General features: G+C 33.6%; 1 protein-coding gene across 1 annotated transcript in view; it reads right to left on the bottom strand.

Annotated features, from left to right (window-relative positions):
- Positions 1-202: 202 nt before the first annotated feature.
- Nudcd1 (NudC domain containing 1) overlaps positions 203-16,370 on the bottom strand; it is a 45,518-nt gene continuing 29,350 nt past the window's right edge. The window contains exons 7-10 of the mRNA XM_042673105.1: positions 15,377-15,521; positions 13,379-13,504; positions 3,746-3,905; positions 203-836 (exon numbers count right to left, since the gene is read on the bottom strand). Coding sequence (XP_042529039.1) covers positions 544-836; positions 3,746-3,905; positions 13,379-13,504; positions 15,377-15,521 — 724 coding nt within the window. The 3' untranslated portion in view covers positions 203-543. The remainder of the gene's footprint in view (positions 837-3,745; positions 3,906-13,378; positions 13,505-15,376; positions 15,522-16,370) is intronic.

Raw genomic sequence — 16,370 nt, 5'->3', positions numbered from 1 at the left:
TCAAATAAAGCTACGATTAATTTGAAAAGCAATTACTGGTTTTCAGTAAATGCTGACCTGCTATACCTTTGCAAATCCTCCTTTATGTAGACTAAATTATTCTGTTAACTTTAGAATTTATAATATTGAACATTTTAATTATCACCTAACCTATTCTATAGGGATAGACGATAGACTATAACAATATAATCAATGAACAAATATATTAAGTATATGATAAATATTTTTATTTTTAAACACTAAACTGTACATGTTTCATATAAAAGATTCTAGCCTCTATATTTTAAAAATAATTACACTAGCCAATACTATCTTTATGTTTTTTATAGAAGCCAATATTTCCCAAATCTGTAGCTTCATTTTACAGCTTTTACAGAATCATAATCTTTTAACTATATTTCTAATATCATTTAAAAAATAAAAATTCATTCAAGATATTTTTATTTAACACATGAAAACGTAACAAGTTACACAGTACAACTGCTTAATCCTCTAGGTACCAATGAATGCTTTCTATTATAGCCTGCTAACATGTTGAAGAAGTTAATTCTCTGCATTTACTTTTATTAAAAAGAGGTTTTTGGTCGTGAGAACGAATAATCTCTCATTTGTTGCCTGAAAGCCTAAAATAGGATCATTGGTCTCTAGGCTTGCAACTTGCTGCTTAGCAACCTGCCCTACATGCCTGCCTTCCTTTCTGTTGTAGAGCACAGTAGACATGGGAGCAGGCTGGCGATAGATGAATACTCGGCGAAGGCACTCACAAAGGGCAGCATAGGAGTAATTTGGAGCACAGGCAAAAAATTTTTTGTCTCTCTTTGATGCTTGCACATAACCTGCCGAAAACATAATATGAACAAAAGAAGAACTATAATTTACATACGAGAAAACATGATTTAATATTTAATATTTCAAAACTTTGATTATAACTTCCTAATTTCTATTAGAATTAAAATCCTCAGTAAAATATATACATGTATACCATAAACACTCAATGATGGTTGACTTCAGAACCATTAATGATTACTCATAATCTGTTTCTTTTAATTGATGCTACACTACATGTTAATATAGGAACAAAACAAGCTTTGTCTCTTTAAGAAATGTACAAGATAGTTACATTTAATTTCCACAAATAATTAAAATACTAAAATTCTGAAATCTAAAAGACTAAAAATACATGTTAAAAGATCCTTAAATCCCAATTTAATATGTAGGTGGATGAGTAACAAGAGCATCACAGAATGTTTCCTCTCATGGTCATAGGATATGACCAAAATTATCTCATATTTACTATATTAGATGTAACATTATTTGTGCTTATTATGAAGGTCTGAAACACTATCTCTAAAGGTATTCACAGTGAGTTCTCTCAGCAAGCCTGTGATGTTTGTAAGTTTTCTGTTTTAGCAGTAGTGGAAAACAAACTCCATCTTATCCCTGCTGGGCTTTTTAGTCACACACCTAGTTCTTTTGATTCTAGGTTGTTTTTCAGATAGGGTTTTGTGCTTTAAGCCAAGCCTTAAACTGCAATTTATCTTAAATCATACGCATATTTTAAAATTGTCACTTGTGAAATACATTAGGATTTTCAGAGTGGGACATGATTACTGAATGCTATGACATGTGATATAAAAAAAGGGACCACCAGTGAAAATTGAGCTCCCATCAATAAATGGGCAAAGCTATGGAGCACATGAGAAAATAATATGAAATGTTAATACTAAATGTTAATTGGGGTTTGAGAAAGGAAGAGTAATGGAGATGTTGATACCTATTTGCATATGTACTTGTGTGAGATATTATGTCCATTGGTAATATAAAGTTGATTTAAGTCTCAAGCTTAGTAGAAGTCCACTGAGGGCTGGGATATAGCTCTGTGGCAATTGCTTGCCTAGCAAGTGCAACTTCCTGAGTTTGACCCCCAGTACCAAAAAAAGAAAAGAAAAGAAAAAAAGAAGTCCACTGAAATATGAGGGTTTGTGCATACACATGGAGGATCTGAGCATCAAGAAGTTACATTATCCAACATTTTACTTACTGAAGGAAGAATGAATTAAACGAATAGAAATTAGAGAGGCTAGAAACTATTTGTAAATAGATCAATGCAACTTTGCATTTCAGGCCAATAATCCATTGAAAATGGAATCATAAACCAGGTGTCAGTGGCTCATGCCTGTAATCCTAGCTACTAAGGAGGTAGAGATCTGAGGATCATGGTTTGAAGCCAGCGTGAGTAATAAAGTCCATGAAACTCTTATTTCCAGTTAACTACCAAAAATGCCAGAAGTGGAGCTGTGGTTCAAGTGGTAGAGTACTAGCCATGAGCAATAAAGCTCAGGGACATTGTCCAGGCCCTGAGTTCAAGCCCCAGGACCAGAACCAAAACAAAAACAAAACAAAAAAACCCTGAATTATATTATTAATTAATAAAGGATAAGTGACAAATCTCTACAGCTAGGGTTGTGTTCATGGAGCATTAAAATATATAATTTTACTTCCTGCTACTAGTTTAAAATATCTTCTCAATTAAGTAGTAACTGTGGCTAGCTCATGTAAAAAGTTTCTCCCAAACAATACAAACATATAAAGTTAAAGCCCAAAATTCCTGTTGAAGAAAGGAGAGTGTTGCATGGCTTTTCCCAAGGGCAGAACTTAATAGAATCATGTGGAATCTAGATCTTACCCTCTATCTATATCTGTCTTTCTCTCTCTCTCTCTCTCTCTCCTTCTTTCTTTCTTTTCTTTTTTCTTTTTTTTTGGTCGGTCATAGAGCTTGAACTCTGGGCCTGGGTGCTGTCCCTCAGCTCTTCAGCTCAAGGCTAGCACTCTACTACTTGAGCCACAGTGCCACTTCCAGTTTTCTGGTGGTTTGTTGGAGATAAAGAGTCTCAAGGACTTTCCTGCCTGGGCTGGCTTTGAACCACAATCCTCAGATCTCAGCTTCCTGAGTAACGAGGATAACAGGCGAGCCACCAGCGCCCAGCTAACACAAGCCCAAATTTTAAAACCAGTACTTTTTCTTTTATTCTATCAAATTTCTACTCACTGCCACTTTCTGTAGTTTATTCATTATAATGGCTCTTTCGCATTCATGTTCAATGAAAAATGACTCCTTAGAGCAGTTCTATGATGTTTTTGAAGATTACTGTGAAGAAATCTAAATTCAGATTCCATGTAAGGTACTGTAAGACCCATTTCTATTCTAACACTGTATAGTTCACAGAATTAAAATAAGCAAATAATTGATTAGAATTATAGATAACCAAGCTGGGCACCAGTGGCTCACGCCTATAATCCTGGCCACTCAAGAGGCTGATCTGAGGATCATGGTTCAAAGCTAGCTGGGACAGAAAGGTCCCCGTGGGACTCTTATCTCCAATTAACTACTCAAAAACCAGAAGTGGAGCTATGGCTTAAAATGGTAGAGAGCTGGCCTTGAGCAATAGACCACAGGGACAGAGCCCAGGGTCTGAGTTCACGACAGACAAAAATAAACAAAAAAAATTATAGATAATCATTTTCATTTCTATTCTGTGATCTTTTGTACAAACATAGGAACAAATTTGTCCTGATGTTATAACAGTACTCACCCCATTAACTATACTATAAAGAATCAAATTGTAGAACAAACCAATCTGAATATGATTAGAACTTCTCAAATTAAAAAGAAAAAAGAAACCAACTTTAAAATGATGACTAATTTTTGGCATAATGGAAATGCTGTGAAGAGCCTACTTTGTACCTAGAGCATTGAAGGTTGCTATGTGTTCCCACATATCATCTTGTTTGCCAGAGCGAGGTTGCCAGAGAAGGGCATCGACATCATGGCGCAAACAGAAGCAGGGCATTTCTTTAGGATCCACTATGACAGAGAAAAGGTACTGGTTGCTCCCAAGATTCACCTAAAAAATGATGAATAATTTAACCAATTATTAAAGGAGACAAAACTGACACACGAAACTAAGTGTAAGCAACTGTTCTAAACTTTTTAAAGACATCTCCTAGCATTTCTGAAAGAAATGTTTCACATTCATTTTAAAGACAAGGGAAGTGATGCACGGGGCAGGTAACATCCAAGTTGATCCAACTCCATGCTCTTAACACTGTGCTATCTACTTCTCAACTGTTAGTACGCTAGTTTAAAAGATACTATAAAACATCAGTTCTATAAGGAAAAGTTTTGAACCACAGAATACAATAAACTTACTGATATTAGCTTGTAATTACCAAAATAAAATAAAACACTAGCTATAAGAATTTGTAAACATGTTCTATATGTTAGGCATATTATAAACAATCTCTACTACTCATAAGGCTGTTTCTATCTTCATTTAAGAGATGAAAGAATAGCCTTGGAGAGATTTGAATAATGTGCTGTGGATTAAACAGAAAATTCACAAACTGGGTTTCTAACTCAAATCTGTTCATCAATTACTTTCATGTATAGCTGAATTATGTTATTAACATCAATGTAATGTCAGTAATTATTATTGTAATACTTGTGCCTAAAGGAATTCATTTCAATACAAAGTTGATTGAGGCTTATAATTGAATTCCATCTACGATAATACTTTTTATAATGGGTAGAGTGAAACCATATTCTTAGAAGTGTTTTCATCAGAGTCGGTCGATATGACAACAAAAGTCATACCAAATTAGAAGGTATACAGAATCAACAGTGCTTGATAAGGAATTGGTTTTCAGAAATTGGACTATATCTTATTATCTTCAAGTAATTGTACACAGGGATTAAGGTTACAATGTATCACGATCAGTATCACCCTTCCCATCATTTTCCCCATCTTCCATCCCAACTCTATCCTTCCCCTCACATTATCTGGTTCCATTTCACATATGAACTTTAAAGATTATAACTGTGCTTGCCCATCATTAGGTTCTTAATGAAATACTTCATAAAGTTTACTAGGGTCAGCAGCTTCTACACTTAAACTTAAGTAGAGATATGGATCCCTTTGCTTTTTATTTCTTACCTCAGAAATCTTACTTTTTCAATAATCTTTTTCCTTGGTTCTCTGATGTTTAAAGAAAAATGTCAAATGACACTTAATGAAAGCTCTTCAAAATCAGACCCCGGAAGACCAATTATTGTTCCAATTATTAATTCCAATTATTCTTCTTAAAAGGTAGCAAGACTAGATCACAATTTATAAAACTCTCCTATTTTCTCACTTCCTGTTCATGATGTCTCTATGTCAATCATATGCTACAATCCAGTGGCATCCAAGTTTACTTCAATGTTAATGATAAAGAAATAATAACCACCTAACAATTTACTTTGCTATTGCTATTGAACTTACCTGTTGCACTGACATGCAATTAGAGATGAGAATGATTATAAGTACAACAGTAATAACCACAAACTATTGTTATATGTGAACACTATATTTTAACACTTGCACAGGGGTTGACATACCATAATAAATGTTCAATTTTACCATTCTATACTTCTCTGTATCTACTTTATATATTACTGATATTCCAAAAGAATAAAGTAACCAACATTAATAAGAAAACAGTTTGGGCATGATATTTCCAAAGCCTCACACAGTATTTGTATAATTTTATGCCTATGAAATGTGTGCAAAGCTAGTTAAAAAATAACAGAATTCCTCTGACCTAATCCTAAAATATTTCCTTTATGGACAAATTTTTAAATTCTTGCCTCATTTAAAAATAAAGGAATTAATTGTTCTGCTTCTCATTTCATTTTTTATTGTATACACTCCATTTTATGAGTAATTTCAAACATAAGCTATTCCACCCAGTTTCCACCCAGTATCTGTTACATAGGTAACTGGCACACCTGGAAGCAGTCACCTTCCCCTCCTGCAAGGTTACATCCTGGGGTGCCCTGGCCTTCCAACTGACCACAGATCCCAGACCCTGAGGTCCATTCAGATCCAGTGTTGCCACACCTTTCCCCCACCTGGCCATACCTCTTCCTGTCCCTGGCCTAGATAAGTCCTGGCCCAGGGGTGGGTCTCCCCTTTTTGGCCAAGTCTCCCCACCAGGCATCGGAGGGGGCAGCAGTTTGGTAAATAAATTTCTTTTCTTGCCTGAATAACCGTGTTATGTCTCTTCATGGTCTACTTAATGAAACCTACCTACTATATCTGGCAATAGCAATATATACCAAGTACTCTGAGATGAAATACTGCATCTTGGTACTGGGAACTGAACAGGATCTTTTACATGACAATCAGGTGCTGTACAGCTAAGCCATGCCCCCAGCCATTCATTTGTTGTTTTTGAAATATGATCTGGCTAAGTTTTTCCAAACTGGCCTCCTACTTCTGTCTCTGCACTAGAGTAAAAGGGATTACAGAAATGCACAAATGTGGCTGTGATGCTCAATCTTAACTGTCAACTTCATTGAGAGATGACTAGTAAAGTACATCTATTCCTTTTCCTTGAGCAGTCTGGCTAGAAATGCACCAATCTCTTTTAGAGAACTACCTTTTGATTTCATCCGTTTTCTCTATTTCCAGTACTCAATTCTACTGATTATTTTTAGTAGTATATAGCCTTTACCTTCTTGGTAGGTGGCTCTTGTTTTTGTATCTTCTTCTGATAGAAGCCTAAATGATTAAATGGAGATAGTTTTCTAACATATAATGCTATACATTTTCTTCTCACCACGACTTTGCATCCCACATGTGCGGTGTTTCTTTTTTTGTCAGTCATGGGGTTTGAACTCAGGGCCTAAGTGCTGTCCTTAGGCTCTTTTGCTCAAGACTAACACTCCACCACTTTGAGCCACAGTGACATTTCTGATTTTCTGGTGCCTAAACTGGCGGTAAGAATCTCATGGATTTTCCTGCCCAGGATGGCTTTGAACTGTGATCTTCAGCCTCCTGAGTAGTTAGGATTACAGACATGATCCATCAGTGCCTGCCCCTGTGTTTCATTTTCATTCAATACTAAATTCTTTGTGAGTTCTGTGACCTGTGGGCTAATGAGAAATGTGTTAATTTCCATATATTTAGAATTTTGGGGGGTATTTTTTGTTCATATTTAATTATCTTATGACCGAAGAACATTTAAATGTTTCTATGACCCAGAGCATAGTATAGTTTACTGAATGATTCATAGTTCTTCTGGGATGCCAAATAATTATATATAAGCCCATTTGCTATTGTCTTGCTGTTCTTGGATGGTGTACTTCTATGTATGTATGTATGTATGTATGTATGTGTGTATTATATGTGTGTGTGTGTGTGTGTGTGTGTGTGTGTGTGTGTATGTGGATATTTGTGTATATATTACCTATCTATATAATCTATTTCAGTTCTTGCAATTTTTAACAACCTGTTTCCAAGGTAACTTTTTCTTTTCTCATAGATAGAGGGAATGCTCATCAGTTTGCTGCAAACATTTGTCTTCTCTTGCTATGTTTTTTTTTATTTTATTTGTTTGCAATTTTTATCTTCATTAAAAGATAGTACATATTCATTTATCTTTTCCACTGTGCCCCTAACATGTCAACCATATCACACTTACTTTAAATTGACCATTTCATACTCTAAGAACATGGGTCATTTCTGAATCTAGTTTGCTTGTTTCTTCTCTATGGGATGCTTTACTTTTTTCTTTGTTGTGTCTTGTAGTTTTTTTTATTGAATAATGGACTTTATGTGCCAATAGATTATGAAATAAGTTGTATTTATTTATGTCTAGGAATGAAGATACTTCTACTTAGATCATTAGTGTTAGGGATTGATTGAAACATGATTTGTATTTGTTTGTTACTATGACTAGCTTCAGTGCATTAATAGATTCAATTCTTCCAGTGTCATCTTGTACTCTGAAAGAAACTGAGTTGGTAGAGGATTTTCTTCAATGGGATAAAACTACTCTCATCCCCCGGCATTCTTGGTGCATTGATAACTATAACCTGCATAAAGTCTAAAATATTAGCAAACTATATAAGAAGTTCTGTATCAAGCAAATTATATACTAGAGGATTCCACTCCCTAACTTCTGCTGACAGAATGTAGGCTTCAAATATAAAAGCTATCATCTTTCATCCACTGACATACAAAATAAACAATCAGACTGAAGCTCTCTCCCACAGGTTCCTTGTCTTCTTGAAGGATGTTGGCCAAGACAAAAAAATCCTCTTCTTTGGGAAGTCTACATGCCAAAACATTCAATTCAAATGTTCAAAAGCAAGGTAGAAGACATAACAAGAGAGTAAAGTAAGCAGAAACCATGACATCATTTGTAAAGTAAGAGAACAGTTACTTCTGCTCAGTAGAAGCAAATACAGAAGATATCAATATGACAATGGGAAAGCACGGAGACAGAAGAAGGCAAGGGCATCTGATTCCCAAATCAGACATCAGAACTATGTCCTATTATCTAAAAATGTTTATGTCTTTAAGCCTGACTTCCAATGCATTACCAGAACAACTTTAGTTCTTCCTAAGATCTGAAAAAATTTAGTTTCCACTGTTGCCTACAATCCCAACATATGCTAACTTACAACACTTGAAGGTGGCAAAGGTTTTCTGTTATCTGCAATCACAAAAAACTCGAGACTACCAAATTACAGCCAAATGAAAAGCAAATCAGAATTAAATAAATAAGAATGAATGATAACTAGAAAGCATAAATGTGTTCTTTTGTATGGTTCTTCAAAGACAGAAAATAACAATAGAAGAAATATTTGAAAAGCAGAGATATACTATGTTAAATCTGAAGTGGACTAAACAGAAATGAGACATCCATTATCTACTGGGACAATCACCTGAAAGAAACAAGGAGATGTTTAAAAAGTTTTTGAGTCAAGAACAGGTGCCACAAAAATAGAGTGTAGCTGTCTACCATGTCCAAGAATATTGATTCATCCATTAGTCCTACCAAAAATAAACAAATAAGAACATGCAAATCAAAGTTTCCTTCACTAGAGAATTATGTATTTTGGTGTCAACAAAATTTCATTGACTTTAAAACTTGATAGCCAAGAGCAAAATAAAGACTACAAATAAGAAAGAAATGGATGGCTGCTCTGGGCAGCAATACATTGAAGTTAAGAAGCAGTAGCCAATAGCTCATAAGTAGTAAAATGAATACTAACAATAAATTCTGAAAATCCAGCAGGCTTAGGCTATTTACTGTAGGGACAAATGCTTCTATACATTATTAGAGATGCACAGCAAGTTTTAACTGATGGTCACAGTGAAGACACACAAGCATCAAAAATATTCTTTGCAGAATGTTCCATATAAAATACTGAGCAACCAAAACAAGTCTAGTAAGATTCCAAAAGTGAAGAAATGGCTTTGAATATAGTTGTCATATTTGACAGAGAAAAGTTAATTGATCTGAACAATCCACTGATTTGGGTACTCAATCCTCACTGACGCCAAAATGAATGGTTTAAAACAACACAAATTCATAAACCAGTAAGATCTAATTCCACATTCATTCTATGTTCATGTTTATTATAGAAAAGGTCATATGTATCTTTGAAGTACTGGTGAAAACTATAATTATAGTAAGCCAGTCACTACAGAAAATCTGAAATATGCATTTCAAGTAGTCAACTGACTCTTAAATTTCTTGGTGGAACATCTAATAATTACAGACTTCAGAAGATTAAATGTCAAAGTGAAGACATTTAAGCAATCTTTAATAACTGGTACTACCAAATTAATTGAAAAAATTCTATACAGAATTAAGATATTTGTTAGAAGGCAAGATTGAAACCAGCTTCAAATTCACAGTTTCAAAATCCCATATAGAATGCATTATTAAAATTATATATTCTTTATACCTATATATGCATATACACATCTGTGTATATATACACACACCCATACATATATGTATGTGCACACATATACACATGCATACATGTATGTATGTATAAAGAATTTACTATCTTATTTAATGTTTGCTACCTAAGAATTAGAAGTATCCATCTTACATAAGATAAAAGTAAGTCTCATGAGATATTTAAGTCACTAACAAGTAGTGGCTGAAATTTAAATTTAAATGTGCTTCCAAACTCATGTTCTTCATTATCAGACTATGTTCTCTCCCAAGGCCTACTTTATAATAACTATTAAGCAACTATTTAACTGTCTATAATAAATATTCAATGTCTGTGGCTAGACACTATTTCAGATGTGATACTCCACTAGTGCAGTATTTGAACACTTATTAATTATCTATACAATTAAAGTTATCTTTAGCTGACTAGATCTTTGGAAGACATAAGGTATTAGCTGAAAAGCATAAAATACAATTGATGGAAACAAACTGATTTTTAAGTTTACAAAAACTCAAGACAGTAACCTCTACAAACATGTGGGGAAAGGAATATTTTTTGCAGCTTAAAAAATATCAAATTGAAATTATAATGTATCACAATGATACCAACTTTCAATGACCAATAATGTATATTGGCAGATACACGTAAGTATAATAACAAAAATACCTATCAAGAAAAAGTGCTAACAGAAAAAAGGAAGAGGAAGTAGTTGAGAAGACAGATAACGTGGTTGTACTTTATCTAGGTTAACAGAGGATAAAACATAGTTTTTGAACTGAGAACTGAGTAAGGTAAGAGAATAGTGCCAAAGTCCGAGTATTTCAGGCAAGGAAAGAAGGAATGTTAAGAGTCCTGGAGAAGAGCATGTTAATAATCTGGGGAATGGCATGAAGGCCAGGGTAGCTAAAGAAAATGACTCGAAGAAATGGGTAGAAAATGAACAGCAATCAGGACAGCATGCCAGTGATTTCTAAATCATGAATCCCAACAATAAAATCAATAGAATAAAAAAGTATGTAAAAAACAATTTTCATTTTTATTTTATTAACAATGAATATTATTTACAATAATATTCATGTAGTAAGGGTCATTCCACTTTGTAGAATTTTCCCATCAGACACCTATATCCCCAGTGTGTGTGTGTGTGCGTGTGTGTGTACATGCATGTTGTCTCAATTTATAATGTATCACTACCTAGAAAAATTATAGAAACATTTAAAGGCCTCCCATTGACCACAGTAAGGACACTGGGCATTAATCTTAATATGACACATAGAAGCTTCATAGGGAAGATAGAAATAGAAAAATTATATAATGTATTAAGACCTTTAAAAGGGTTGCTTTGGTCATGAAACTACTTACTATTAATTCAAAGGGAAAATAACTTAAAAGTAGAAAAACTGGTAATAGTATATAATCAAATCTGACACCACAAAAACAGAGACAAAATTACACGTAATCTCATCTAATGACATATACGCCAAAAGAATCACTATGTGGAATTTCTATCAAAATTTCATTGAATCTGATGAGGGAATTCTATAGGATTATAAATTGAGAGATAGTATATAAAAGCTACAAAATGAAGTTACCATCAAAAGGATGAGTTAGTGGCTATTTCAAAATGGAGACTAAAGAGACACCAAAGCTAAATGTGGTATGAGACATTGGGTAAGATCCTGAATCAGAAACAAAATTTGCTCAAAATTTGTTCATTTTTTGATCCACTGGTAAAATTTGAATATAAAGTCTGAAGTGTTATATGTTAAATTGTATGTGGTTATATAAAATAATCTCCTGCTGGGAATGTGGTTGAGTGGCAGATTGCTTGGCTAGCATGCATGAGGCTCTAGATTCAATTCCTCCATAACACATAAATAAGAAAACAAATAAAATTAAAAAATAATCCCTTCATTTTTAGCATATAAGCAAATTGGTGGAGGTAAAGAGAAACTGTATGTGCAACTCATTCCTAAATACCTCAGTAAAAAGAAGATATAAATGTCACAAAAGACTAAACACTAATAAAATCTAAGTGAAAATATTATTATGTTTGAATTGAATACCCTTAAATTCATATGTGGAAAGAGACCTTCAAAGACTAATTCAGCTGAAATAAAGTCATTAAGGAGAGTCCTAATTCCTAAGACTAGAGAAAGCTGTTAAATACAAAAAAACAAGGTATCATGAAGAGGAGAAAAAAACGAGGGAAGGAAAAATTTATAATGAGAGGAACAATTAAGACTGTGTGTGTGTGTGTGTGTGTGTGTGTGTGTGTGTGTGCGTGTGTGTGTGTGTGTGTGTGTGTGTGTGTGTGTGTGTGTGTGTGTGTGTGTGTGTGTGTGTGTGTGTGTGTGTGTGTGTGTGTGTGTGTGTGTGTGTGTGTGTGTGTGTGTGGTGGGGGAGGCTACTGGGGTGGAACTCAAGGCATAGGTGCTATCCCTTAGGTTTTTCACTCAAGGCTGGCATTCTACCACTTGAGCCCCTACTTTTGGTGGCTAATTCGAGGTTAAGAGAGTCTCATGGAATTTCCTGCGTGGGCTGGTTTGAAACTGCAATCCTCAAATCTTAGCTTTTTGAGTTGCTGAGATTATAGGCATGAGCCACTGGCACCTGGCTTAGAGATTTTCTTTTAATCAATATAATGTTGGGTTGGAACGTAAGATTTGGTAAATCAAGTTCCTGTATTGTTTTATAATCTACAAAGCTGAGGACTAAACCCTGGAGTAGAGTGACACCAAGCCACACCAGGCAACATTCATACTAGTACACATTTCCCAAGGCTTTTAAGCAGAATGTAATTCTGAGGGAAGCAATTATACGCATATGACATACCAGACAGTAGGAGAAAAAAATCCCAATTGGTTTAAGAAACTGAGCAAAAAATATTCCAAAATGGTAATTTTTGAAACAGGTCACAAAAATTAGTAAGAAACACAAATAGAAAAATATTATTTGCAAAAGAATTAATATACAAATTTGTGAAAAGTTAGAAAATATATAATTTAAAGTAAGATTCTACATCTTGACCACCAATTAGTAAAGATCAAACAGAAAACCAAAGGTGAAGGTAATGGTGCAGTGAAACAGAAAATTAGTCAAGACGTTACAAATGAGAAGATAGAAAGTTAATATACATTTACATGGTCATACTGTGTGAAAAAGAATGGCACAGGAAAAAAGCTAGCTAAACAGTATTAATATGAAATGTTACTCAAACAATCTAACTTCGTTTTATTGTGTTTGATATATTTGATGGTATGGATTACTAGTATGGACTGATGGTTCCTCACTGAGTAATAAGACTTATCACAAGCAATAACTACTAATCCAACATTGATTGATTGATTGATGGAGACAGGGTTTCCTATACAGCCCAGTCTGGTCTAGAACTGGCTATGAAGCCCAAGTTAGCTTCAAACTTAATGATCCTCTCCCTCCCTCTTCTCAAGGGCTGATACTATATGTGTACTCTACTACATTTGGGTCCAATCAAGATAATTTTATAAAACATTTATCTGTCCTTAAATTATCATTTCCATTACCCACTGATTTCCAGAAATAGTAAGAACTTACCACATGAGTAGTTTTCAATGAACTGCCATCAAATCTGCATAAACTAGAACTCTCTTCAAAGAAAATATCACATTCTTCTAACTCTTGAGCATTACAAGGAGGTTTTTCTTTATCTGGATTTGGATTCTTAAACCAACAACAACAACAAAAAAAAACAAATAATAAGCAAAACAAACAACAATAAGGAAATAGATTTATTCATTCTTAGAAATGCTATGATTACAACAACAAAATTAATTCAGACCCTTGTCTAATAAAAACAGTATCAACAAAAACAGAGATATCACAATAATTGAGCCAACAGAAAAAAAACATGAATAGACATTTGATATACTCAAAGACATTAAAAGTAAAACAAAAATATGTTGAGAATTAATATTACCAGCAGACCTACATTATACCTTGCTACAGTAACTTACTCAAGGAGGAAAAATGTTAAATGAATATCCATCCAAATATTAAAAAACATAAGAGAAAATGACAAATATGCAAATAATTTTTTTCTTATTTTTATTCTCTTTAAAAAAGAACTGGCTAAAGTTAAAAAACTAATGTGCTGTATATTTATAACATGGAAATGTAACAATATTAAAATGGAACATGGAGCAATAGAAATATCATTTTAAAGTTCTTAAATTATAAGTGAAATAACATTTTTTGAAGATGGTGATACATATGCATAGTTTACAAAATCCACTGTCACATATACATAAACACAGCTAATAAGCCAAAAACAGATACATGAGTTATAAAATAATTTGATTATGCTCCCTTGTTTAAATGCAAGAAGCTAGCAGAGTAATAAGATCACGATAATTAAGCAATAAATTATAAATACACTTACACATAATAGAATTCACTAAACAAATGTTCACATACCTAGTTTATCAAAATACAGTCAGTTACTTAGAACTTAATAAAGTAACCTGAAAGACTCTTCGTTCAATACTCAACAAAGCAAAGCAACAACAAAAAATCCCTGCCAGGATGGGAAAGGGAAACAAAGGAGGAGGCTACAATGCTTGATAAGAAATGTACTCATTATCTTGCCCATGTAATTGTAACCCCTCTGTACAGTATTTTCACAAAAAAAAAAAATCCCTGCCAAACAAAAACTCACTAAAAAAAGATGAAAGAAAAATCTATAATCTAAAATCAAGTCTCTGCTAGTGTCAAAATTATTATACTCTCAGCGCTTACAATACTAAATATTTGCTGACTGAATAAACATAGGACGAGGCCTACATAATTAAGAAATGAAAGTACTGTTACATATAAATTCAGTGCTTTCTGAAATTTTTAATTAATGCCAACAAATACAAGCCTGGTTTCTTTATTTAGCCATATCTTCACTACAAATGCATTTACTTTCAATCTATTTTATCATTTATTAAGGAAAAATATTCTTCATCTTTACAATTCAAGATGGCAATAATATATGCTAATATCATGTTCAGTAAGTCATTTTTATATATCTACTATAATTTTTTAGAAAATGAACACATAACTGACATTCTAGTATATTGTATTTGCTCAGGTTCACAACATGATCTTCCAAGTCATGAACATGGAAACATTTTCAGCCTCATATGTGAATGGGCACTATGTGCAATAATATTATCAAAAAGAAGACATGTTATGTATGATGTACATGTAAATCTTTGATATTCTAAAGTCACCTAGAAAATTTCAATGATGAGAGTATTAACATATAAGGCAAAATTATAATTTTTTCTGTCACTACTGGCTTCTTGTTTCTTCTAAAGGAGAATATATGTAAAGAGATGCATAAATACATGCATACAATATGCCCAGACATACGTGTGCATTCACACAGTACAAGAAATATTAGAACTCTACACCATTTTATAATATTAATCACATCAATAGTAACTCATCTCTTTTATATTAGGAAAGGCAAAATCATGTTGGAAACATGGCACAATTCTCTTAAATACTTTTGAATTATTGGAAAGTCACACTACTATTGCTATTTACCAGTTCCTCAGAAGTCAAATGCATCAAACGCTCAGCAATTACAGCACATTGGGCTGCGTCTCTTAAAAGTTCCCCCTGTTTATCACCAACCACTAGCTCTGGCCATGTGAGTCCTTCATTCTTCTTAATCAAGGAAATCTCCAAGCTAAAAGTTTAAATGAAAAAAGTGATGTTACTTTCACCAACTACATAAATTATACAATCAATAAATAGGACTTCCTACAGACATTAAGTAGCTGGAATCTCAAATATGTTCATTTTAGCTTTGTGATAGTAAATCTCTAATTCAAGGCAAATAGCATATATCAAAGTTCCACTAGAAATGGTACACCAAATATGGCATGAAGAAGTTAGTGACTAGAAAGGCCAAGAGGAAGACCACTAGAAAGAATTGTTGTAGTCCAGTGATGGAATTACAAGCAGCATAGGTACAGTGGTGTAAAGCAAGGGAAGGTCCACAAATACAGGAGATCTCTTTGGGTATGAACCCAACAATTAACTTTATTTTTACAAATAGTCATAATATACAATTATTATTGAAAATATCCATCAGGTTCAATCAACTTGTTAATTTCCAAAATGTAGATTTTTAAAGAACTGAAAAAAAAAAGATTAGGAATTAGGGGGAAATTAGTTTTGGAACAAACACAAAATGATAGTAACGTCTCTATTACTTTATTTGAAAATTCTATACATTTAGGTCATTAAGATGATATTTTGAATATGTTCTGAAGGGCCTGAAAATAAACTGAGATCAAAAATTGATGAGGCGGGAAAGAGTGACAAAAAAGTCAGAGCAGATCATATTAGATACAGGAAGAAGGAAGTAGCTCATGTTCCTTTGGAAGAGGGGAAAATCAAGTATAATGCCTTATGAATAGCATCTGCTCTAACAGAGAAAGTGGGGTAGTGGTTCTTCTATAGCCACATAACCTTTTCCATATGCCATCTTATGTTACAGGTGAACCATGCTAACCATTACCTTAAACACAAC

The sequence above is a fragment of the Dipodomys spectabilis genome, unplaced genomic scaffold (genome assembly GCF_019054845.1).
Source record: "Dipodomys spectabilis isolate Male_0828 unplaced genomic scaffold, ASM1905484v1 ptg000783l, whole genome shotgun sequence".
NCBI classification, from domain to species: domain Eukaryota; kingdom Metazoa; phylum Chordata; class Mammalia; order Rodentia; family Heteromyidae; genus Dipodomys; species Dipodomys spectabilis.
The sequence above is the reverse complement of the archived record's forward strand: the minus strand, read 5'-3'. Positions and strand labels throughout refer to the sequence as shown.